Below are 27,178 nucleotides of genomic sequence, written 5' to 3' on the forward strand. Positions count from 1 at the left end.
TTTTTATACATGTGTGCAAATGTTCCTTTTATGGGCATGACTTGCTAATATGTTTCCCTAACTTGCCATAGGTTTTCTAATGTTCCTACTATGGGCTTTTTATGATATTCTTATGACAAGTGTTCTAATGTGATAACGTGTTTCCTGACTACTGCTTATGTTGCAGAATACTGAGTAACCTGTGTGTTATGTGTGACTACTGCTAGTTTGCAGAGTAACTAATGTGTAACGTTCTGACAACTGCTAAGGTAGCAGGATAGTACTGATATGTGATGTTTGGTCTGATAATTGCCTTGTGCACAATACAGTATATTTTCATATAATCTGGTGTTGTGTTTCCTTTGTGGTGGGGATATTGCGTCACATGTGTTGTGTGTGTTGTGCAAACGCTTTACACATTGCCTCCAGGTTAAGCCCGACTTCTCGTGCCAAGCTACCAAGGGGGTGAGCAGGGGTTATCTTGGACATGTAACTCCCTTGCCCTGACTAGAGTGGGTAAGTTCTGCCTGGCTGAGGTGCATACCCTAGTCAACCAGAAACCCCATTTCTAACATTGGTTGTCAGCGGTGAGGATAGGACTTGCGCTTGCACAATACCATTGTGACTCATTATTCCACTACGAGGATTGCGTTTAGACCATCACATGTTTGGCTTCTCTTAACTTTCTCTCTTTGGTCATTTTTCCTGTTTTCAGTTCTCATGCTTGGGTATGGTGGTTGTCACAGTTGAGTTATTTGTGCCTTTTCAAGATGGGGCTTACCTTTGATTTAGAGGACCTGCCATTTTACACACAGAAGGAATTAGAGGGGTTCTGTAGAGAGAGAGGGCTGCCTCTAGAAGGGGACCTCAGGAGATCTCAGAATTTCTTTGAAAGGTTTGTGACATATACCCAGGGAGGGAGTGTGCTTAGGGAGTACCCAGAGGATCCTGAGAGTAGCGAGGGTTCCCAATGGGAGGGCTCCCAGACCTCATCCCTAGAGAGTGGTAGAGAGACTGATCAGGAGGGTGAGAATGACCGGTTGGGGACACCAGTTGACAGGGAAGGCCCCAGTGATAGGGAGTCCCTTGCTGGGTCCAGTGTAAGAAGCAGGGCTACCTCTCATTTCTTGACGCCTGATGAGCTAAAAGATAGGCGGGAAGAGAGGGACCTGAAGTTACAGTTAGCGCACCTAGATGTTGAGGAGAGAAGGGCTGAGGTAGAGAAGGCCTTAGTACAGGAGAGGATGGCAGAGGCAGAGAGGGCCTTTGCCAGAAAAAGACTCGCTCTAGAGCGCAGTCTGAAGGTTCTGGACTCACCAGCGCTGCAGGTGGAGTCCAGTGGTGGCAGCAATGTACAGTGCTATAGCAAAGATGTTCCTCACATACCCATAGATCTGGTACCTAGGTTCCAAGAGGGGGGTGACATACGTCAGTGGTTAAAGGAATATGAGAGGGCTCTGGTAGAGCGCAGGATCCCTGAGAAGGATTGGGGAGCTTTATTCCTGAGGAGGGGAGGGACCCCTTACTGACTCTAGAAGAGAGTGACAGGGAGGGGTACTCCGCGGTAAAGAATGCACTGATTGTGAAGTATGGTTTTTCCCCTGAGGAATACAGAAAAAGGTTTAGGGGTGGTAAGAAACTGTCCCACCAGTCTTGGGAGGAGTTTGTGGAGGATTGCTGCATTGCACTGGATGGATGGGTGAAGGGTAGCACAGTAAACAATTTTGAAGGGCTGTTTAATCTGATTGTCAGAGAGCACCTGCTTCGTTGTTGTTTTTCAGAGTTACGCCAACACTTGTCAGTGTGTGAGCTCTCTGACCCCAGGGAGCTTGCAAATGAGGCAGACTTCTGGTTGCGTACCAGAGGGTCTGGTGTGGCATTAGGGGGTGTTCCTAATGAGAGTGGTCTAGGTGTTTCCCAACCAGGTGTGGTGGGAAAGGCTTGTGTCCCAGGTAGGTCCCAGTGTATTGGGGCGGGTAAGGCACCCCATGTCCAGTCTCAGAGGAGAGGGAATGGGGTTGGGCTGTGGCCCAGGGTACCCGAGCTCCAGTTCCAGGTCCTGGAGGGTTCCATGAGTGAACGCCAGGAGGTGAGCCTAGCCTGTGCCGTAGGGCCAGCTGTTCAGAGGGATACCATTTTGTCATTAGGGCTTGGGCGGGTGGCTGGTGATAGCGTTCCGCCGGTCCTGGTGTCTGGTAGTCTCGCTCTACAGCAGAGGAGGGGGAAATCCAGGCATAGGGTTGAGAGGGGGCTGCGGGCCCCAGTGGAGAACCTGGAGGGTCAGGGGTCAGCTCTAAGAGCAGAGCCCCACAGGAATGACCTTGGTGAGACCATTTCTGGGCTGGGGGGAATCCAGACTCTGTCAGATGGGCAGAGGTCAGGAGACCTGCGCCAGCCAGACTCTTGTGTGGCCCTTTGGGAAGGTGTTTCCCTGGTGGGGGGTAGGTGTGCCCCCCAGGAAGTCGTGGTGCGCCAGGCAACGATTCAACCGCAGGGTGGTGACTCTGGGTTGAATGATCAGGTTCAGGGGGTAAACTCTGACCTGATGGGGAGTAGGAGTGCTCCCAAGGAAGTCCTGGTGTGCCAGGCAGTGGTTCAACCGCAGGGTAGTGACTCTGGGTTGGATTGCCAGATTCAGGGGGTAAGCTCTGATCTGGTAGGGGGTAGGTGTGCTCCCAAGGAAGTCCTGGTTCGCTGGGCAATGGTCCAGTCTAAGGGTGTCGTCCCTGGACTAGATAGACAGGTTCAGGGGGTAAACTCTGACCTGGTTGGGAGGGGCGGTTAGTGTGCTCACCCCCGTGTGAAACTTCTGGGGGATATTGCGTCACATGTGTTGTGTGTGTTGTGCAAACGCTTTACACATTGCCTCCAGGTTAAGCCTGACTGCTCGTGCCAAGCTACCAAGGGGGTGAGCAGGGGTTATCTTGGACGTGTAACTCCCTTGCCCTGACTAGAGTGGGTAAGTTCTGCCTGGCTGAGGTGCATACCCTAGCCAACCAGAAACCCCATTTCTAACACCAATATTACATAAATGTGTCTATATGGCCTTTGTCTTCTTTGAAAGCTCGGCACTGGCTGAAATAGTGGTGTGACTCCACATATGACAAACGTCGATCTTCACTTTGACATGTGTGGCATGCACAAGTAGTTTGTTGGACCACTGCAAACTCTCTTGGAGAGCACAGTAGGATTTTCGGGTTACGTATCCCCTATGGCGTTGCCTGTTCTAGCATCCTTCCGAGCCCGGGTGCTCCACACATGGAGTTTGATCTTACAGGTCTTTATTCCTCTGCATACAAACTCAAACTCAACATTCTAAAACTGAAATCTAGTCATCACACCCAAACACTCACGTCACAGTTCTATCGAGTCCCTTAGGGAACCTAAAGGTTCCCGTCATTACTACTCACTACACTAAAATGGTCATCCTGTGTGTGTTTTCAGGATTAGTCTTTATGGTTCACAGGCACTGAAACATTCCCATGTTGATGATGATGTGACATGCACACAGGCTGTGAAGCTAAGAGCACCCACTGTGAAACTGAAAGCCTTACTTGAGCGGGTCTGTTGTCCTGGAAGGAAAGGCCATTGGTCCTGCCTGTAGGAAGTTGGCTCTGTATATACTATCCAAAACTGAGAGATAGTGTACACAGAGTCCTAGGGTTCCCCTTAGTGGTTGATAGTGGCAAAATTAGATAATTCTAATGCTCAATTTTGTGGTAGTGTGGTTGAACAGTAGGCTTATCAGAGGGTAGTGTTAAGCATTTGTTGTACACACACGGGCAATAAATGAGGAACACACACTCAAAGTCTTAACTCTAGGCCAACAGTTTTTATATAGAAAATATATTTTCCTAATTTATTTTAGAACCACAAGATTCAAGATTTGTAGTAATTACATAAAATGCAAGGTACTCCACACAGGTAAGTAAGGAACTTTGAATTAAAGCAGCAGTACACACAGTATAGGTTAAAATGGCAACAAGCTATTTTAAAAGTGGACACAGTGCAAAAATCAACAGTTCCTGAGGGAGGTAAGTACGGTTAAGTTTCTGAGGTAAGTAAAGCACTTACAAGTTCAGTCTCCTGGGCATAGGCAGTCCACCGTTGGGGGTTCAAGGCAACCCCAAAGTCTCCGCACCAGCAACACAGGGCCGGTCAAGTGCAGAGGTCAAAGGAGGACCCAAAACACATAGGTGCCTATGGAGAACAGGGGTGCTCCAGTTCCGGTCTGCTGGTAGGTAAGTACCTGCGTCCTCAGGGAGCAGACCGGGGGGTTTTGTAGAGCCCTGGAGGGGACACAAACAGGCACGGGTTGCAGTGTACAAAGTAGGCGTTGGGTTTTCTATGGAAACCAATGGAGGGACCCTGGGGTCACTTAGGCGATGCAGGCAGGGCACAGGGGGGCTTCTCGGGCCAGCCACCGACTAGGCTAGGAAGAGGGCCGCCTGCTGGTCACTCCTGCACTGAAGGTTGGTTCCTCTCGGTCCTGGGGGCTGCGGATGCAGTGCTTGGTCCAGGCGTCGGGTTCCTTGTTACCAGGCAGTCGCGGGCAGGTGGAGCCTCTCTGCAGGCATCGCTGTGGCGGTGCGGGGGTCGTCTCAGGTTACTCACGAAGTCACAGTCGTCTGGGAGTTCTCTCTGTGGTGTTAGTTCTCTGGAGCTCGAGCAGGGGGCATCGGGTGTAGAGTGTGAAGTCTCACGCTTCCAGCGGGAAGAGTGAGTTCTTTTAAAGTTGCAAAAATGTTGCTGTTGGTGAACAGTGCCACTGTTCTCAGAAGTTTCCTAGTCCTTCAATTTCAGGGCAGTCCTCTGAGTCCTCAGAGGTCGCTGGTCCCTGTCGGATGCGTCACTTTGCAGGTTCTTTGAGTCTGGAGACAGGCTAGTAGGGCTGGGGCCAAGTCAGTTGTTGTCTCTGTCGTCTCTGCAGGGCTTTCAGGTCAGCAGTCCTTCTTTGTGTAGGTTGCAGGAATCTGATTTCCTGGGTCGTCCCTAAATACTAGATTTAGGGGTGTGTTTAGGTCAGGAGGGCAGTGGCCAATGGCTACTGTCCTGGAGGGTGGCTACACCCTCTTTGTGCCTCCTCCCTTAGAGGAGGGGGGCACTTCCCTAATCCTATTGGGGGAATCCTCCAAACTCAAGATGGAGGATTTCTAAAGGCAGGCATCACCTCAGCTCAGGGCCCCTTAGGGGCTGTCCTGACTGGTGGGTCCTCCTAGTTTTTTTCATTATCCTCTCCTGCCTTGCTGCCAAAAGTGGGGGCAGTGGCCGGAAGGGTGGGCATCTCCACTAGCTGGGATGCCCTGGGGTGCTGTAACAAAAGGTATGAGCCTTTGAGGCTCACTGCCAGGTGTTACAGTTCCTGCAGGGGGAGGTGAGAAGAACCTCCACCAAGTACAGGCTTTGTTCGTGGCCACAGAGTGACAAAGGCACTCTCCCCATGTGGCCAGAAACAAGTCTGATTGTGGCAGGCTGGCAGAAACTGGTCAGCCTAGCACTAGGAGTCGGACTGGTATTCAGGGGGCATCCCTAAGATGTCCTCTGGGTGCATTTTACAATAAATCCCACACTGGCATCAGTGTGCATTTATTGTGCTGAGAAATTTGATACCAAACTTCCCAGATTTCAGTGTAGCCATTATGGAACTGTGGAGTTCGTGTTTGACAAACTCCCAGACCATATACTCTTTATAGCTACCCTGCACTTACATTGTCTAAGGTTTGGCTTTGACACTGTAGGGGCATAGTGCTCATGCACATATGTCCTCACCTGTTGTATAGTGCACCCTGCCTTAGGGCTGTAAGCCTGCTAGAGGGGTGACTTACCTATGCCACAGGCAGTGTGAGGTGGGCATGACACTCTTGAGGGGAGTGCCATGTTGACAATCATTTTCTCCCCACCAGCACACACAAGATGTGAGGCAGTGTGCATGTGCTGAGTGAGGGGTCCCCAGGGTGGCATAAGACATGCTGCAGCCCTTAGAGACCTTCCCTGGCAACAGGGCCCTTGGTACCAGGGGTACCAGTTACAAGGGACGTATCTGTGTGCCAGGGCTGTGCCAATTGTGGGAACAAAGATACAGTTTAGGGAAAGAACACTGGTGCTGGGGCCTGGTTAGCAGAGTCCCAGCACACTTTCAATCATAACTGGCATCAACAAAAGGCAAAATGTCAGGGGGGTAACCATGCCAAGGAAGGCATTTCCTTACACCGCCTATGTAATATTTAAATGGGCCAGCCAACCGCCAGCCATGAGAGGGATCAAAAGGGTCCTGATGCCCTAAAAATAGTGCTTGTGGGGCGCACAGCATCCACCTGAACAAATTAGCTACTGGCTGCTCATCACGGCACTGTTTTATTTCCAAAGCTGGATTTAAGATATAGGCCCTCATTACGAACATGTCGGGTTGGCCCGCCATGCCGTCATTGGCTGCCGCGGAAAGGCTGGTGGAGGGGGGTGCCCATGCACTTTGCATGGGCAGTGCAGGGGCCCCAGTGCAGTGCCCCGTCGTGCAGGTCACTGCCCGATTTTGGGCAGTGAGCTGCACAACAGGTGCAACTGCACCTGCCGCACAGAGGCATATGGAGCCGCCGTCAATGTCCCAGCCGGGCCTTTCTGTGAGCCGGCAGGCGGAAACAATGTTTCTGCCTGCCGGCCCAAACAAATGTTCATAAGTTGGCTGTCGGGGTTCCGAGGTCGCTGGCAGTCAGTGTTTTGACCTCCAGCATGAACACAGTGGTTGTTACCACCGTGTTCATAATGACCACCATAGTTTGAATTTTTCATACAACCCAGATTTTGACATTACATATTGTAACAGTTTCACATTTTTTAGTTTGCTTCACAGCTGCAATATTTAATTGTTAATATAGATGATTGATTATTAATGGAATACATCTAATTGGGAGGTAAGTACCAAATCCTTGCACTTCAGAGTTTGTTATGCTTTATCAGGATTATGTAATTCTCCTATTTCAAAATCCTAATGTCCAGATCCCATTAATTATTTTATCCGAACCAAATATTTGAAAACAACCTATAGCAGTAAAACTACTGGCAGTGTTCTAGAGAGAATGAGTGGGTTAGTCTAAGCTTAAGACTGACAATTAAATCAAAATGAAGTCTAAGAACTAGGCACCTCTGAGCATTACCTCTGAGAGGGACCATTAACTTTGCAACTAACTAAGGCATTACCCTTACCGATAATTATGCTCCTTCTCCCTCAGGGAATACAAATGATTTAAAAGAAGTGATCTCACTAACAATGCCAAGAATACAAGAGCTGTCTGTAATAGGCGCAACATATAAGACATGAAACAAGCAAACAAAACTTCGAAGGACTGAAGCAGCAGAATTTCCAAAGCACCTGACCAGCTCAGATGTACATCACTGCTTTCATCCAACAATACCATCAAGTCAGATTGTATATTGGCACCACAGCACAGATTCTGCACCACCACCACAACACTGCTCCAACACACGTACCTCCGCAGTTCAGTGATGTTGGTAAATGGGCAGCAGTGCAGCACCAGGGAAGTAGCAAAGCAGACAATCCATAAGTAATGTAGGACTGTGACAATGGACCGCAGAGCAACATGCACCAGTACAGCACCAGTAGGTGATGTATTGGCCCCAATGTTTAATTTTGTAGACTGTGCCTTGTGTTAAACTCTTCATCTCTTTTTAGACTGATTTTACTACAGAAACCTATCTAGAGAAAGAGTCCCTCCATCAGAAGCGTAATCAGCTTTGGAATAGCGGAAGGTTGGCTGAGTATATATCATGCGTATAGCATGTTTTAAGGAAGGATAGACAGTAAAACAATTTATAACTAATCTCCAAATAAAGCATTCTGCAGTCATCTCGAGGGCATGTCAGCACCACCCCTTAAGAGCCGGCCACAAGCCGGCTTCCCTATGAATGTACAACAACCTCCCTGCCGCCTTGTGAAGACTTCCAACCTGAAACCAAACAAGAGGACATCTCTGATGATGGACAGATGGCCACTCTTACCCCGGGCTCTGCCTCTATGCATCATAGTGTCATGCCTAATGCCTGCTTTTGTTGGACTGCCTCCAGATGCCATGTGCCAGCTATGTATGCCCAATACGTTTGGAAGTATCAGCAATGGAGATATCCTTATCGGAGGCATTTTTCCCATCCATACTGACAGAGTTTACCCAGAAACTTCATCCGACCCCTTCATGGAAAAACCAGCCCCCATCACCTGCCAAGTGTAAGATATATTACTTTTAATTATATAACATAAATATTTGATCATGATCTTTTAGTAAAATGCAAACAAAAATGTGCAATAGTTTGGAGTACCAAAGTCTCTCTTATTGAAGAACACCAGCCTAGCTTTTCAATCCCATTCTCATTCTGTAGCAGGGGTTTCAAATTATTCTAATGGGATTGTAAACAGTTAACTTCGCACTGTTCTATTTTTTTTTTTTTTTTTTAATTTGGGTTCAACGGAGTATTTTGTGTAATTAATTATCGTCGTCTTGTCTGGAAACATCCTATCTAGTTCATGTTAAAGAGTAACTCACCAAATAATTAAGCGGTGTGTCAGAAGGGTGATGGTGTGAGCATTCATTATATTATTATAAGAAATATGTACCTCTTGAACTACATTATAAATATATTGCAGGTCACCTTGGAGTGCCATTAACTTATAAAGGACCTCAGCCTTTGGCTTCGTTCCTCCATAACTTTATGGAACTTCTCAATGACTTGCAAGATCTTTATACTCTACGGCACGTACTTCATCCCATATATCATTGTTACACTGGTAATATATCTTGCAAACTGGCAGCAGAAAATATATACAAAAGGAGACATAACATTTTGAAAGATCAATTTGGAAAAACTGTCCTTTGATCTGACACTCCGATTATCAGAACTATGGCCAACTGCGCAGTTCACTTGGCCATTTCGTGCAAAAACGGTTAGGCTTTCAAAAAGAGCACACCTGACTAATGTCCGACTGGCAAACACTCAGCCACTACAAAGCCAAATAAGCAACGCCAAAAGGCCTGGCCTTGGCAAGTCAACAATTATTTTTATTACTTTTTGTTTTCTTTTTTCAAACATATGCAACAGAAATGTAAAGTTTAAAAAAACAAAAAGTTAAAAAGCCACATGTAAAGTTGTCATGTAAATATATATATAAAATATATATATATATATATATATATATATATATATATATATACATACACACATACATATATTCACTGAAAAAAACAAAGGTTACGGAGATGTTATAGTTAGGAAAAATAATTTTTTTTAAAACATAGAAATTCATTTAAAAAAACAAAGATTACAGGACGCTATCGTTAGGTTGTGAATTTTCTCACACAAAACCAGAGAAATTCTGAAGTTATAGTTATTTCAAGTAACTATAACTCGCAGCCTAAGGTAACTATAACTCGCGGCCTCACAAAGCACAGTATTTTCATCAATAATTTGACTTCTAGTATTTCATTTATATTTTTAATGACGTTATAAAAGTTGTCATGAGTGATGTAATATCTGAGATAATTAGAAGTGCATGGTGAGGGCGCGAGTTATAGTTACCTTAGGCCACGACTTATAGTTACTTGAAATAACTAACTGTAACTGCTGAATTTCTCTGGTTTTGTGTAAGTAAATTCAGAACCTATAACGTCCCTGTAACCTTTGATTTTTTCAGTGAATTTCTATTTTTTTTAACCTAAAGTAATTTTCATTACTATATGTTTATCCAGCCACCACCATGCACGGCCAGACCCTGTGACCAACCCCCCTAACCACCCAACCCCGCTAGGCACAGCTTTTGTCCTTGTGTGGCAGGAGTTGGCCGCATGGCCTGTCTCTTTGGGTGTGAGAATAGGTGTGAAAGGGTGTTTCTGGGTTTGAGAGTGGGTATGATAGTGTCTGTCAGGGTTTGAGAGTGGGTGTGACAGGGTCTATGTGGCTGTGAGAGTGGGTGTGAGAGGGTCTATGTGGCTGTGAGAGTGGGGGTGAGAGCATCTGTCTGGGTGTGAGAGTAGGTGTAAGAGGCTGTCTGGGTGTGAGAGTGTCTCTGTGAGTGGGTGTGTGAGTGTCTCTGTGGGTCTGTGAGCATATGTGTGAGAGTCTGAGTGAGTCTATGAGTGGGTACGTAAATTTCTGAGTAGGTCTGTGAGTGGGTGCATAAGTCTATCAGTGGGTCTGTGAGTGAGTGAGTCTGAGTGGGTCTGTGAGTAGATGCGTGAGCATCTGAGTAGGTCTGTGAGTGGGTTCATGAGTATCTGAGTGGGTCTCTGAGTGGGTGAGTGAGCCTTTGGATCTGAGTGTGGGTGGGTGAGTCTCTGAGTGGGTCTGCCAGTGGGTGTGTGAGTTCGTAAGTGTGTGTGTGAGTGTCTGAGTTGGTTTGGCCAATTTCGGTCCCGGGGACCCCATTCCCCGGGCAATAGAAAGATGCACTTGCACATTTAGCATTCACATTCCACTAATACTTTAAGGCAACATTAAAAAAGATCTAGCTCTTAGGTGAATATTTAACTTACTCATTTTTCTGTGTCTTTCAGATTCAGTGCCCAGAACTACCAGTGGCTTCGGGCAATGACCTTTGCCATTGAGGAAATAAACCAGAATCCAGAACTCTTGCCTAATGTAAGCCTGGGCTACTGGATATATGACTCATGTGTCATGCGCCAACGCGCCCTGCAGGGCACCATCTGGATGATAACAGGACAACCAGAGCCTATTCCCAACTACAGGTGCCGGAAAGACCCACCTCTTGCTGGCATTGTAGGCGATGCAGGATCCTCCAACTCCATTTTAATGGCTCGGTTGCTGGGCCTTTACCGAGTCCCTCAGGTGAGAACATTTGGAACGGTGGGCTGTGAGTGTGGAACTTTAACACATGTACCCGTCTGTAGTAACACAAGCAGGAGCGATGAGGAACTATGTGAGAAAGATGGGTTACTTTGCACTGCTGAGTGACTTGAACTCTGTCACATGGAGGGGTGTTTGACTCCTGTGGCTCTGAGGCCAGCTTTACAAGTTTTGACATTGTTGCATGCAAGACTCACAAGAGTGGAAGTACTAAAGTTCATATTTATGGGCCTTTGATGCAGGGCAGCATAGCTCGTCACCTTGTTGCCCCGCCTTGTGTCAAAGGCAAAAGAACAGGAATGTGCCATATCTATGGCCTATGGAGCATTCTTGTCCTTTCCCCCCTGCGCTGGAGCTAATTTGACAGCCTAGTGTCAAGGAACCCTTGCACCATGGTGCAAGGGTGTCTGCGTTGCATTCAGGATTGTTTTTTTGCAGGAAGTGGCACCACGCATAGAAAGAGAAGAAAACAAGGCAAAATACAGATATTTCTCTTAACTGCACCCCCACGGCGGGGGCATAAGGTTTTGGTGCATCCCCAGGTCTACAAGCTCTAGTAAATCTGGGGATGAGTCCAAATCCAAGGGTATTGCTTGGGAACACCCATTGCAATGCCCATGGAATGACTGCCTTGCGCAAAGTAATGCAACGCAGTGATTTGCACTACCTTGCCTTAATCCATATCTAGGAGGCCATTCAAAGAGACACAAAGTGGCTTTGCATGGGCTCACAGATATGAGTGCAAGGTGTGCGCCGCTGCTGCATCGCAAGAAGTGATGCAATTGCGGCAGAATGGGCTCATAAATATTCCCCTAAGGTCTTGAATACTTTATCCCCTTAAAGCCTTCGCTACATCTTATTTCATAATCAGGAGTGGCCTGAGGCGTTACCAACACAGATGCAATCACTTTACACAATTTTCATAAGAAAAGGGTCATGAAGGATAAGGAGTCCTTGCCTCAAAGTAAAGATCCTTAAACTCTACTTTGCATCAGCTCGATAGACAACTGGTAAAAAAACTTAGTATAAATGTTAATTTACTGTATGCATATGTACAAAACTATCCACTGTAGCTAGGGGTACTGAGCTTTCCCTGTGAAACAGAGTGCACTCCACAGACTTGACTTGTGGAACATCTGCTCTTAAACAAACCTTGAGAAGTTATTTTTAAGAAAAAGGGCTTTTCGTGGCACAATCCTTGAACTCTGGGAAAGAATTGACGTCAGAGCAGGGGTCATTAATAGCGCTGATTGCACATTTTTATACTCCACTCACTTGATGATATAAAGCCACCAAGGGGCCTAATAGGATACTTTAAGGTGTTGCCTCTAAAGAGTTTGACCCACAGCTCTGCAATGGGATTAAACTTTTTTTGTTCTGCTTGCAGAATTTAACTTGCAGTACCATCAAAAGTGTACAATTTTTTATCTGAGCTCCCCAACCTTGCAAACCTGAAGACACGACTTTGGTTTTTTTAAGCCTCGGTACAACAATTAAATAAAGCAAATGTGGGCTAGCCTACCAGATATGACAATCCATCATGGCTCATGCTATGCCTAAGTATGTGTTATTTACCACACAGGTGGTAAAACCTTCACATTCATAGTGTCTTTCTTCTTCGTTGGTTTCTCCATATAGTACTTGGGAAATCCTCTGTGGAGCTGTTTACATCAGTCTTTTAGTTATACATCCTAGCTCAGCCAGTCTCAAATACTATTGGGACTTTTTCCGCTGCACCAAGTGATGCATTGTTGCACCATAATAAGATAGATACTAAAGATGATCCTTCGGGTTGCCCAACACTGCTTTCTTGGTATGCCCCAATCTCCTCATTAAAAGACATGAAAGTCCTCTACTCCACTCCACTCTACATGCTCATCAGCCAACATGTTTTTCTGCTCATTTAGTGTTCAAAACACGTCACCCACGATCATCAGGTCAAGGATATAAAATGGCCCCACTGACTTCACACAAAGTTAACTCTTAGAAATCAACGCACGAAAATAGATGTATATGTTTATCCATCTATAGATAGTTTTTTCACTGTAATATTTGTTTCCAAAAGTAGTCACATAATAGTAATGTGAGACCCTCTTTCACGTGTGTGCATGCAAGCGTGAGTGTTATAAGTGAATAATGTTGGTTCCTGGTGTCAGTAGTTATAGTTTACATAACTATAGAAACATAATTTTCTTATCGACAGCTGGGAAACTAGGTGCATTGGTGGTCTCTCCAAAGTTACCCATCAATCCTCTCATACTCACCAAAGTGTATTCCGGGTGCCAAGGGATCTCTATTTGTGGAATTCACCAATGAAATATGCACTCTGCTATGCTTTGTAGCTCTTGACTCAAAAACCTGGGTTGGCATCCCCAGTGCGAACTGGGATAAGTCTTACATGGGTCATTGTATTTTGTTCACAGAGGATGTATTAATCAAAAGGCGTTGTTAAACTAGTCTCTAATGTTACTGTAGTACTATGAGTCTGCTACCATCCTCTTCTGGTATTGAGAGTGTACTTATACAGTCATTACGGACACTGTCTCCAGTACTGAACGTTTTACATATCAATCCTTAATTTCAGGTGTGATTGTCTAATTATTTCAATGGAAGCAAAACAAGAATAAAATACCCAGAATGCATTACGTTATCACACAGAAATCCAGGACTGGAAACTATCTGTAATGACTTTGAGGGAGGTGGTCACCCAGAGTAACATGTAAATATTCCTAGTGATGTGAGGACACTATGGTGTATTCCAAGATGTAAGAGGACAGAAAGTTATTTTAAAATCACCTGTTTCACATTACAACCATTGGTTTACAGTTGTCATCTCTCGCCACTGGCTTGCAAGTGGCCAATCGTCAGCAGATTTAGGAGTTATCACTTTGCACATTAAGTTCACAATTCCTGCTTCTTCTCTTCCAACAATTTGCCAGTTTGCACATGTTACATGTACAACACGAGTCAGTACTGGGCTGGGCCTGTTGTTTTAATTCTGTTTTTCTAGAGTTTTTTAATATGTGCTAAGTCTAGGTGAACAATGGCCTATCGGAAATGCTATGCCTAAGAACGAATTACGTTTTTCTGTAGGAGGCTGGCCTGGTTTGTAGTGGTACCAAGGGGTACTTATACTCTGCACCAGGTCCAGTTATCCCTTATTAGTGTTGAAGAGGTGTCTAGCAACTTAGGCTGATAGAAAAGGTAGCTTAGCAGAGCGGCTTAGGCTGAACTAGGAGGCGTGTAAAGCTCCTACTATACCACTGGTGTCATATGCACAATATCATAAGAAAACACAATACACAGATATACTAAAAATAAAGGTACTTTATTTTTATGACAATATGCCAAAATATCTCAGTGAGTACCCTCAGTATGAGGATAGCAAATATACACAAGACATATGTACACAATACCAAAAATATGCAGTAATAGCAATAGAAAACAGTGCAAGCAATGTACAGTCACAATAGATTGCAATGGGAGCACATAGGTATAGGGGCAACACAAACCATATACTCTAGAAGTGGAATGCGAACCACGAATGGACCCCAAACCTATGTGAGCTTGTAGAGGGTCGCTGGGACTGTAAGAAAACAGTGAGGGTAAAAAAATAGCCCACCCCAAGACCCTGAAAAGTGGGTGCAAAGTGCACCTAAGTTCCCCAGAGAGCACAGAAGTCGTGATAGGGGAATTGTGCAAGGAAGACCAACACCAGCAATGCAACAACGATGGATTTCCGGACGAGAGTACCTGTGGAACAAGGGGACCAAGTCCAAGAGTCACGATCAAGTCGGGAGTGGGCAGATGCCCAGGAAATGCCAGCTGTGGGTGCAAAGAAGCTGCCACCGGATGGTAGAAGCTGTGGATTCTGCAAGAACGAAGAGGGCTAGAAACTTCCCCTTTGGAGGATGGATGTCCCACGTCGTGAAGAAGCTTGCAGAGGTGTTTCCGTGCAGAAAGACCGCAAACAAGCCTTGCTAGCTGCAAGGGTCGCGGTTAGGGTTTTTGGATGCTGCTGTGGCCCAGGAGGGACCAGGATGTCGCCAATTGCGTGAGGAGACAGAGGGGGCATCCAGCAAGACAAAGAGCCCACTCAGAAGCAAGCAGCACCCGCAACAGGCACTACGAAGAAGAGTGAACCAGAGCTCACCCGAAGTCACAAAAGAAGGTCCCACGACGCCGGAGGACAACTCAGGAGGTCGTGCACTGCAGGTTAGAGTGTCGGGGACCCAGGCTTGTCTGTGCACAAAGGAAATCCTGGAAGAGTGCACAGGAGCCGGAGCAGCTGCAAATCACGCGGTACCCAGCAATGCAGTCTAGCGTGGGGAGGCAAGGACTTACCTCCACCAAACTTGGACTGAAGAGTCACTGGACTGTGGGAGTCACTTGGACAGAGTTGCTGAGTTCCAAGGACCACGCTCGTCGTGCTGAGAGGGGACCCAGAGGACCGGTGATGCAGTCTTTTGGTGCCTGCGGTTGCAGGGGGAAGATTCCATCGACCCACGGGAGATTTCTTCGGAGCTTCTAGTGCAGAGAGGAGGCAGACTACCCCCACAGCATGCACCACCTGGAAAACAGTTGAGAAGGCGGCCGGATCAACGATACAAGGTCGCAGTAGTCGTCTTTGCTACTTTGTTGCAGTTTTGCAGGTGTCCACAGCAGTCAGCGGTCGATTCCTTGGCAGAAGGTGAAGAGAGAGATGCAGAGGAACTTTGATGAGCTCTTGCATTCGTTATCTAAAGAATTCCCCAAAGCAGAGACCCTAAATAGCCAGAAAAGGAGGTTTGGCTACTTAGGAAGGAGGATAGGCTAGCAACACAGGTAAGAGCCTATCAGAAGGAGTCTCTGACGTCACCTGCTGGCCCTGGCCACTCAGAGCGGTCCAGTGTGCCAGCAGCACCTCTGTTTCCAAGATGGCAGAGGTCTGGAGCACACTGGAGGAGCTCTGGGCACCTCCCAGGGGAGGTGCAGGTCAGGGGAGTGGTCACTCCCCTTTCCTTTGTCCAGTTTCGCGCCAGAGCAGGGCTGGGGGATCCCTGAACCGGTGTAGACTGGCTTATGCAGAGATGGGCACCATCTGTGCCCATCAAAGCATTTCCGGAGGCTGGGGGAGGCTACTCCTCCCCAGCCCTGACACCTTTTACCAAAGGGAGAGGGTGTAACACCCTCTCTCTGAGGAAGTCCTTTGTTCTGTCTTCCTGGGCCAAGCCTGGCTGGACCAAAGGAGGGCAGAAACCCGTCTGAGGGGTTGGCAGCAGCAGCAGCTGCAGTGAAACCCCGGGAAAGGTAGTTCAGCAGTACCCGGGTCTGTGCTAGAGACTCGGGGGATCATGGAACCGTGTCCCCAATGCCAGAATGGCATTGGGGTGACAATTCCATGATCTTAGACATGTTACATGGCCATGTTCGGAGTTACCATTGTGACGCTATACATATGTCGTGACATATGTATAGTGCACGCGTGTAATGGTGTCCCAGCAATCACAAAGTCCGGGGAATTTGCCCTGAACAATGTGGGGGCACCTTGGCTAGTGCCAGGGGGCCCACACACTAAGTAACTTAGCACCCAACCTTTACCAGGTAAAGGTTAGACATATAGGTGACTTATAAGTTACTTAAGTGCAGTGGTAAATGGCAGTGAAATAACGTCCACGTTATTTCACTCAGGCTGCAATGGCAGGCCTGTGTAAGAATTGTCGGAGCTCCCTATGGGTGGCAAAAGAAATGCTGCAGCCCATAGGGATCTCCTGGAACCCCAATACCCTGGGTACCTTAGTACCATATACTAGGGAATTATAAGGGTGTTCCAGTATGCCAATATAAATTGGTGAAATTGGTCACTAGCCTGTTAGTGACAATTTGGAAAGAAATGAGAGAGCATAACCACTGAGGTTCTGGTTAGCAGAGCCTCAGGGAGACAGTTAGTCATCACACAGGTAACACATACAGGGCATACTTATGAGCACTGGGGCCCTGGCTGGCAGGGTCCCAGTGACACATACAACTAAAACAACATGTATACAGTGAAATATGGGGGTAACATGCCAGGCAAGATTGTACTTTACTATACTCTCTAGTCTAAAATCATTCAAATGCATCATCATTAGAACTTGCTATATATAACACATTTGCTTTCTTGTCAGAGGAAATATCAGCTTTTTATGTGGCATGTACCCCAGGGTTGCAGGCATGACATAAATAACTACCAAGACATTCCTGTGCTGTCTTCACTCACTCATACAAAAGTCATGTAGGAAAGTGGAGTATTATGCAGTGAGTCTGGGTGGGTCTCACTATACAATACTCTCACAATCCCCCAAATCTAGGGCCTGATTTAGATCTTGATGGACGGGAATACTCCGTCACAAATGTGACGGATAGCTCGTCAGCCGTATTATGATCCCATTATGGAGATCATAATACAGTGAATGGGATATCAGTCACGTTTGTGACAGAGTATTCAATCCTCTGAGATCGATATCAGGCCCTTAGTTCTTTGGAATCATACTAATAAATCCCTAGCTCAGTCCTGGTAGTGTCACCAAGTGGTCAGGGTTTAAAAGAGGAACATGTGTTCAGCATTTCAGAGCACCAACATGGACGATGAGTAAATGACATGCCTCAAACAAAATCCTATACGAATGTATAAAAATAGAGCAAATTTTATATAAATTTAGACACCAAAATGAACACAATCAGATATGTATAACTGGAGTTATGAATTTTAGAAGAAAAAATATACAATCAGTGCAATACACAGCTGTTAAACTGTAATGTTGTTGTCAATGGGAAGTTCAGCTAGTGACAAGCGGTCACTTGCAGATCGAGTGGGTCCTAGGATCAGGGTTGCGCAGTCAGTACAATTTGACGTGGCTTCTAGGGCCCGGTTGAGTGCTGTCCTAGCTGTCTTGAGTGCTGAAGACAGAAGCTGCGGGTGCTGGAAAAACACACTTGTGAGACTGTCATAACGATGTCGAGCTCAGGTGAACCCACTGGAGGTTAAGCTAGTGTGGGTCCCTGGATCAAGGTTTATCGGGCTAGTACAACCCGTTGCATAGTGGTCCTGGCTGTCCTTGGTGCTGAACACTGAACTGCGTATGCTAGTTTTACCACTTCGATGGTACTGGTGAGGAAGCGGATGCAAAAGCTTGACAACAGAGCCAATGTGGTGGGTAATTGAAGATGCTGCCGGGTTCCCTCAATATGGGAGTGTGTGCCAACTTTTCTCCCCAGAACCCTCTATTCTGCTACTTTCTAAAATGGCAGAACCCAGGCTTGCCTAAACAAACTAGGTAGCCCACCCAAGGGAGCGTACCAAGCCTTCTGGGGGTGTAAGCTTCCTGACTACCTAATTTCCTGGCTTGCTCAGGTGGAAATGTGCCTGTGGGCAGTGGGTCAGCGCTGTTTTCTTTGGGGGGGAGAGGGGTTGGGGGCTTTGGAGGGGCTGCCTGATTGTACAGGGAGTGCAGAATTATTAGGCAAATGAGTATTTTGACCACATCATCCTCTTTATGCATGTTGTCTTACTCCAAGCTGTATAGGCTCAAAAGCCTACTACCAATTAAGCATATTAGGTGATGTGCATCTCTGTAATGAGAAGGGGTGTGGTCTAATGACATCAACACCCTATATAAGGTGTGCATATTTATTAGGCAACTTCCTTTCCTTTGGCAAAATGGGTCAAAAGAAGGACTTGACAGGCTCAGAAAAGTCAAAAATAGTTAGATATCTTGCAGAGGGATGCAGCACTCTTAAAATTGCAAAGCTTCTGAAGCGTGATCATCGAACAATCAAGCGTTTCATTCAAAATAGTCAACAGGGTCGCAAGAAGCGTGTGGAAAAACCAAGGCGCAAAATAACTGCCCATGAACTGAGAAAAGTCAAGCGTGCAGCTGCCACGATGCCACTTGCCACCAGTTTGGCCATATTTCAGAGCTGCAACATCACTGGAGTGCCCAAAAGCACAAGGTGTGCAATACTCAGAGACATGGCCAAGGTAAGAAAGGCTGAAAGACGACCACCACTGAACAAGACACACAAGCTGAAACGTCAAGACTGGGCCAAGAAATATCTCAAGACTGATTTTTCTAAGGTTTTATGGACTGATGAAATGAGAGTGAGTCTTGATGGGCCAAATGGATGGGCCCGTGGCTGGATTGGTAAAGGGCAGAGAGCTCCAGTCCGACTCAGACGCCAGCAAGGTGGAGGTGGAGTACTGGTTTGGGCTGGTATCATCAAAGATGAGCTTGTGGGGCCTTTTCGGGTTGAGGATGGAGTCAAGCTCAACTCCCAGTCCTACTGCCAGTTCCTGGAAGACACCTTCTTCAAGCAGTGGTACAGGAAGAAGTCTGCATCCTTCAAGAAAAACATGGTTTTCATGCAGGACAATGCTCCATCACACGCGTCCAAGTACTCCACAGCGTGGCTGGCAAGAAAGGGTATAAAAGAAGGAAATCTAATGACATGGCCTCCTTGTTCACCTGATCTGAACCCCATTGAGAACCTGTGGTCCATCATCAAATGTGAGATTTACAAGGAGGGAAAACAGTACACCTCTCTGAACAGTGTCTGGGAGGCTGTGGTTGCTGCTGCACGCAATGTTGATGGTGAACAGATCAAAACACTGACAGAATCCATGGATGGCAGGCTTTTGAGTGTCCTTGCAAAGAAAGGTGGCTATATTGGTCACTGATTTGTTTTTGTTTTGTTTTTGAATGTCAGAAATGTATATTTGTGAATGTTGAGATGTTATATTGGTTTCACTGGTAATAATAAATAATTGAAATGGGTATATATTTTTTTTTGTTAAGTTGCCTAATAATTATGCACAGTAATAGTCACCTGCACACACAGATATCCCCCTAACATAGCTAAAACTAAAAACAAACTAAAAACTACTTCCAAAAATATTCAGCTTTGATATTAATGAGTTTTTTGGGTTCATTGAGAACATGGTTGTTGTTCAATAATAAAATTAATCCTCAAAAATACAACTTGCCTAATAATTCTGCACTCCCTGTATATCAGAGGTGGTGATGTGCCACTTTACTAGTCATCTTGTCAGAGAGGGAGGTGACACCTCCTGCCCAGGAAGGCCTTTGTTTCTGACTCCGGGGAGTGTTCACAGTTCCTGGCAGGAGCTCATATTCCCGTCTCAGTGGTAGGAGTTGCAAATTGCCAGCTGGGGCAACGGAAAAGCTGGGGCAACCAGGTGGGCACCCTCTAAGGTAGCCACCTGGGAGCGTGTCACACTAAATCTGACTTGGAGTAAAGTCAGGTTTAGTGGGGCAAGTTGTTTGATACCAAATATGACATACTTCAGCGGAGCCATCAAGAAGCTGTCAACCTCGGGAAACCCAAGTGCCAGCCCAAGTTAGCCTATGGCCCACAGGGCACTTATAGTAGCCTTTATTGGGAAAGGCCACAATTGAGACATATAACCTTGCACTTATACTTCCACGCTCTTAATATACTGCATCCTACCTCCTGGGCTTTAGGAGGTCTACCTTAGTGGTGAATGGCAAATATTAAATGTAGTGCTTTGACCTTGCCACACATAGTGACACTCTTGCAGTCTGCAACGGCAGGCCTACTGTCATCTGTTTACTTGGGTCAAACAGGGTGGCACAAACTGTGCTACAGGTCCTGGTGACCTCTTTTACTCCCATGCCCAGGCTATCACTGGGGTCACTAACCTGGGAACTAAAAGGGGGTTAATGTCCTTGCCAAATGGGAGTGGCAATTCTCAGTCATCATGTTTTAGGGAGAGAGCACTGGTACTTGGTCCTGGTTAGCAGGCTCCATTGCACTTTTAAAGTCATAGCCATCATCACTGGGGTGAAAAGCATGGGTCTGGCCATAAAGAATTGCACTTTCCTACACATGTAGAGGACTAAACAAGAAGAACACATTTTAACATAAGGTAGTTAGAATAACCGAGGACTAAGATGGTCTGTAGGTACAGATGATTTTGAGACTTAGTTGTTTATTTGAAGGGAAGCCTTTGTGCAGTGTCTGCCTGAAGGGCCCTCTGGCATTCTAGCAGTTAGGCACTCTGCACAAACTCCCGGGCTCTGAAATTTAATTCCATGCACTGCCAGTGGATGGGCACTGGAATATCCCTTAAAGCTAGTACCATTAAAGAAATTAAATTGTCTGTCCCCTTACAGTGATGAACGGCACAAGAATTCCTCATTTCTTGCACTAACCAGATCAAGGAATTCTCTGGCTTCAGGGCATTCTGTCTGCATTCCGGTTTTAAAAAAAAATGAAGATAGGCAGACACAACACCTGGAAATGGGCCCGAAGATGTGCATTTACTTTTGGCAACTAAAAATATAAATTCAAAAACCCTTACTTGGAGCTCATCTGTAGAATTGACCCACAGAACATAGTACGTATAAAATCCCTATTGAAAAATCATGCTGAAACGTACACAAATAATTTATTGTCTCCATCTATGCAACAGTGCTGTGAATTAAATACAAGGCTACAGGTTCTCAACCTCACTCCCCCATACACATGAAAGAAAATGGGAATCCAAAGTATGTGGTACAGTTTAAAGTCATGAGCAGTTGCTGAGTCCATGAAATCCTGCAGGATGTGACAGGAACAGTCTAGTATCCACATTAACAAAGTAAGTGCTGCCATGGAGAACATAAAGTCTAGAGATGTTGTAAATCTCAAACAAGTTCAATTAAGCAGTAAGCTACAGCCAATGGTGTGGAACCCAACATGTGTGATGGGCCTGAAAAGCAAATAAAATAAAAAAGAGATAGAAGCAAAGAAGTCGTTTCATCACAGGTCAGAGACTAAACAGGACCAGACACAAACGTGGTGCAAGAGAAGACAGCTCATTAATCACTGACATTGATCAATCTTAAAAATAATAATAATAATAATAATAATCATGAGATGGAACTGGCTTGGCCAAAGTGTGTAATGCTTTAGGAAGCTATTGTTCATGTGTAATGAAGTCATTAGTCTGTATATGGGAAAATATTAAATGTCCATGTGACTAATCACAAACCCACCATAAAACTATTCACGTATTGCATAATCAGCAGATACACAAAGACCATTTCAAACACAAAATATGTTCTATTTTTCCACTTCTAAACAGATCAGTTATTTTTCAACCAGTCCACTACTTAGTGACCGAAACCAGTTTCCTTCATTTTTCCGGACAGTCCCCAGTGACGAGTTCCAGTCCCTTGGGCTTGCTCAGTTGGTAGTCCGCTTTGGATGGACATGGGTGGGCCTCTTGGCGGATGACAATGACTATGGTCAACAAGGCATTCAAGTTGTTAAGAATGAGCTTCTCAAAGCTGGAGTGTGCATCGCCTTCTCTGAAAGTATAATCCTAGGCCAAGCAGACAGGAATGCCTTCCATATTGTCCAAATCATCAAAGCCTCTACTGCCAACACTATTGTTATCTTCTCCCTTGATGCAGGGTTGGTTCCTCTTCTAAATGAATTAGTATGGCAGAATGTAAGCCACAAGATTTGGATCGCCAGTGAAGCCTGGTCCACTTCTATCCTGTTTTCTATGGAAAAGTACACCAACCTTCTTGCTGGCACTCTTGGCTTTGCTCTCCACCATGGACAGATGCCAGGCTTTCAAGAGTACTACACTAGCATTCGTCCTGAAATATCTCCAGGTGACATATTTATCAAAGAATTATGGAAAGAAGAATTCAAGTGTCTATGGATGGACCAAGTCTCTTTCTGGAGGAACAAGACTGGGCTGTGCAATGGATCCGAGTCACTAGCTAGTCTTCCTAGACTTTATGATGCAAACAATTTAAGAATCACCTACAACTCTTACCGGGCAGTTTATGCCATTGCGTTGGCTCTCCATGATCTTTGTTCTTGCAGGCAGGGGGAAGGCCCGTTCCATTATGGATCCTGTGCAGACACTAGGTTGTTACAACCATGGCAGGTAAGCGCCTTCAACTCTGCAATAGTGCCTATCTACCTTAAAATAGGTCTAAATGACCAGACATCACAGCTCTTCAATTAGGTATTTTCCTCTGGAGGCTGCTGTGTATGTTTCAATGCACACAATTTGCAATATGGCTCACTGATCAATGACACATTTAAAATAGTCACCCCATGGTGATGTAGTTTTTCTGATAGTGTCAATCATGGGCACATTTACAATAGAGTGAATTGCAGCAGGCCCAGAGTGTTTAACTTTGCTTTTAGAAAGCTTATGCCATATTTCACAAATTAGTTTTTTTTTCTATTTACAGGGTAAATGGACATTTACTTAGGCCTCTGCAAAATTTAAATAATGCTGGCCCAATGTGCATAGTTTTAAGAATTTCTCATTGCACTTGTCAATAACCAAAATTATGTCAGTACGTCATATCAGGTATAGATGTCACCATTCGGGGAAAAATTAAAGCATAGTGACGCCTGAATAACGCAAACAACCAGAATGAAAGGAGCTCTTATTCGCAGCAGGTGTAGTCTAGGCACTATTTTTCTTTTGTGGGAAATGCATCTTTTTGTCAAACATTGACACAGGACATACACATAGTGCTAAATGACAGATTACCATTTTGGGCAATTACACACAATGAAATAAAATTTTGCATAAATATGTCAAAACAAATTTCATACACTGTTATAGTTATTGCGAAAAAGTGGCATTTGCCTAATTGCATCATCAGTTTCTGGCTTCCTGAAACCTAGGACAGAGGTTTCTCCTCAGGGGGTCCGTGACTGCTGAGAAAATGAAATAATTTTAACAGACTAGGTCCCCAGCTTTCAGTAATAACTAAGTGGGGGGTCCCCGGATTCCAATAATGATTTAATGGGGGAGCCCCAAGAGAAATTTTTGGACATACCTGATAAACTCACACTGCAATGAAAAGATCAGGTTGGGTTATGAATACGTTTTTAGGGCCGAGTGCACAAGCGCTCCATCCCTGTTGTAATCTCTCTTTGGGCTTGTAACCACGCCCATGTCACACCTGTCACTTTCATTGGTTTGTTGGATTGCCTTTTAAAATCCACTTGATTTCATTAGTGAAAGGCATGCTTATGTCATGCCTTTTCTGGTGTTTAGCCCTCCTCGAGCGCACCGGCCACCTACTGAAAACTTATGAGGCTCCATGTTTTCAGCCTGGTTTCTGCACTCATTTATTTTCCACGCAGTGTGATTGCACTGGTTTTTACATAGCGCGATCGTATTCTTTTTATTTATTTCTATTTGTGTGGCAAGAAAAGTCCGATTAGGAGTTTACAACGCTAATAGCTCTAACTCGAACAAATACCTGTTTTCTTAGGAATAGTTTCTAACTGAATGATTACAGTAATAGAGCTACAAAATGCCACATCGATTGATAAGAATGACCCGAGCATTCAAACCTAGTAAAATCCAAGTAACTATGGAAACAAACACATGTATCAAACAAACAAGATGCGCAAACAACCTCAAGAAATCTCAGTGTACTAAACATCCATAAGGTGCAACATTTTTCACCTTTCTCAGATTCGTTGTGAACTAAGATATCAGTTGGACTTCCATGTTTCTATGCATCAACATTTCAGGTGTACAGACTTTGTTAGTAAAATGCAATAATGCAATTTAACTTTAAGAAAATGGTGTAGTAGCACATTTGTCATATAACAGAAATAATAATAAACTCTAAATAAAAAGATCATGCTGCCTTTAGTCCCCTCTAAAATAAAACACAGCGCCTATAAATAGCGTGACATTTAGAAAAGCAAAGTGTCAAAAAGCTAAAGTAAAAATTAGAAATTAGCCCTCAGTATCTCACAGGCAATAGTGAAAAATGTGCAATGCCCTTTCTGGCACACCAAAATGATGAACAATTAATGCAAAATAGGGTAAAGGGATTCTCTCCTGAACAAAAAGTAAAATGGCCAGATCCGTCCCCAGTAAGTAAATCACTATTAATGCTCTGGACAATAAAGCACAGAAGTGTCGTGGCACAACATAGCATAAAGAAGCACCATTAAGTTGTTACATGCACAGCACCATCCACTCTATTAATTTCAGACCAACACTTACTGGCACTTCAGTTTAATTGGCTGTTAACCCCTTCACTGCCAGGCCTTTCCCCCCTCAGGTGCCAAGCCTTTTTTTGGCTGTTTGGGGAAGTTTGAGCTTAGTCCCATAAAACCTTTTGTCCACATAAGCTACCCACGCCAAATTTGCATCCTTTTTTTCCAGCATCCTAGGGATTCTAGAGGTACCCGGAATTTGTGGGTTCCCTGAAAGAGACCAAGAAATTAGCCAAAATACAGCAAAAATTTAGTTTAAAACAAAAATGGAAAAAAGGGCTGCAGAAGAAGGCTTGTGTTTTTTTCCCTGAAAATGGCATCAACAAAGGGTTTGCGATGCCAAAATCACCATCTTCCCAGCTTCCAGGAACAGGCAGACTTGAATCAGAAAACCCAATTTTTCAACACAATTTTGGCATTTTACTGGGACACACCCCATTTTTACTATTTTTTGTGCTTTCAGCCTCCTTCCAGTTAGTGACAGAAATAGGTGTGAAACCACTGCTGGATACCAGAAAGCTAAACATTTCTGAAAAGTAGACAACATTCTGAATTCAGCAAGGGGTAATTTGTGTAGATCCTACAAGGTTTTCCTACTGAAATTAACAGCTGAAATAAAAACAAATGTTGAAACGGAGGTGAAAAAACAGCCATTTTTGTCCACGTTTTACTCTGTAACTTTTTCCAGCGATGTCAAAGTTTTTAAAGCAATATACCGATACGTCTGCTGGACTCTTCTGGTTGCGTGGATAAATAGGGTTTGTAGGTTCATCAAAAAACCTAGGTACCCAGAGACAAAAAATGAGCTGCACCTTGCAATGGATTTTATTCTATGCATGGTATACAGCAATTCATTTGCTGAAATATAAAGAGGTATCAAGAAAACCTTTGTATTTCCTAAATGGGCACAATATAAGGTGTTGAGAAGCAGTGGTTATTTGCATATCTCTGAATTCCGGGGTGCCCATACTAGCATGTGAATTACAGGTCATTTCTCAAATAGACGTCTTTTTTACACACTGTCTTACATTTGGAAGGAAAAACGTAGAGAAAGACAAGGGGCAATAACACTATTCTGTGTTCCCCCAAGTCTACTGATAAAAATGGTACCTCACTTGCGTGGGTAGGCCTAATGCTCGTGACAGGAAACGCAACATGGACACTTCAAATTTTTTCTTTGAAATCTGACGTGTTTTTTGCAAAGTGCCTTGCTGTAGTTTTGGCCTCTAGCTCAGCCGGCACCTTGTGAAACCTAGCACACCCGCACATTTTTGAAAACTAGACACCTAGGGGAATCCAAGATGGGGCTCTCACCAGGTTATGTTACCCAGAATCCTTTGCAAACCTCAGAATTTGGCCAAAAAAACACTTTTTCCTCACATTTCGGTGTTAGAAAGTTCTGGAATCTGAGAGGAGCCACAAATTTCCTTCCACCCTGCGTTCCCCAAAGTCACCCAACATAAATGGTACCTCACTTGTGTGGGTAGGCCTAGTGCCCGCGAAAGGAAATGCCCCAAAACACTATCTGGACACATCAAAATGATCAAATACAAAAAAAAGAGTGTGTGCTTCCAGCGCAATGGGAGATGACCTCTGATGAGGTCAGCACGCGATCACGTGCTGACTTCATCAGACGTTACTGGGGGGTCTGGGGTTTGAAGGGGAAGCGATTCCCCTTTCAGCCCTGCCCTGGGGGGGCGGCCCTCATGGGGGGGGGGGGGGCGCTAGCGCTTCCTCCGAGGGCCGGTACAAGTAGCTAATGGTTATGTCCATGGCACCTCAGCGACGCAGCCACAAACGTAACCATTATGTCTACGGCAGGGAAGGGGTTAAATGAATGATTTGTTGCACAAAACCAATTATACTTTGTATTAATTAAAAAGCAACAACAAGGAACTTTTTCTTTACATTCATGAAAGATGTTTTGATCATAACCATAAAATGCTTCAAAATACTTTGCTTCAGCTGCAGAAGCTAGGAAAGGTTTGCTTTGCTGAGATGGAGACCATAACTTGCAGCACAGTTTTGATGTTTTTTCTGAAAACAAATGAAAAATCGGGCACGCATAGGTCATGCACAACACACACATATGAAATTTTACAAACACGGGCTAGTGCTGCTTGATTATGATAAAAAGAAAAAACTATGTTCGTTTTGGAAATAGCCCTCTCTGCAGCGTCAACCCAAAACCTTCTCCCTTCCACCTCCTACTTTTCCTGGATTTTTTATTCTGTCGGCCTTAAGACTCTGTGCACTTTACTACTGCTAACTGGTGCTAAGGTGCTAGTGCTGT

The 27,178-nt window shown here is 45.0% G+C and overlaps 1 protein-coding gene across 1 annotated transcript in view; it reads left to right on the forward strand.

The window, feature by feature from the left end:
- Window positions 1-27,178, forward strand: part of LOC138267234 (extracellular calcium-sensing receptor-like) — a 61,474-nt gene that overhangs the window by 19,360 nt on the left and 14,936 nt on the right. The window contains exons 3-5 of the mRNA XM_069216089.1: window positions 8,059-8,215; window positions 10,536-10,827; window positions 21,971-22,789. Coding sequence (XP_069072190.1) covers window positions 8,059-8,215; window positions 10,536-10,827; window positions 21,971-22,789 — 1,268 coding nt within the window. The remainder of the gene's footprint in view (window positions 1-8,058; window positions 8,216-10,535; window positions 10,828-21,970; window positions 22,790-27,178) is intronic.

The sequence above is a fragment of the Pleurodeles waltl genome, chromosome 12, assembly GCF_031143425.1.
Source record: "Pleurodeles waltl isolate 20211129_DDA chromosome 12, aPleWal1.hap1.20221129, whole genome shotgun sequence".
Lineage (NCBI taxonomy): Eukaryota > Metazoa > Chordata > Amphibia > Caudata > Salamandridae > Pleurodeles > Pleurodeles waltl.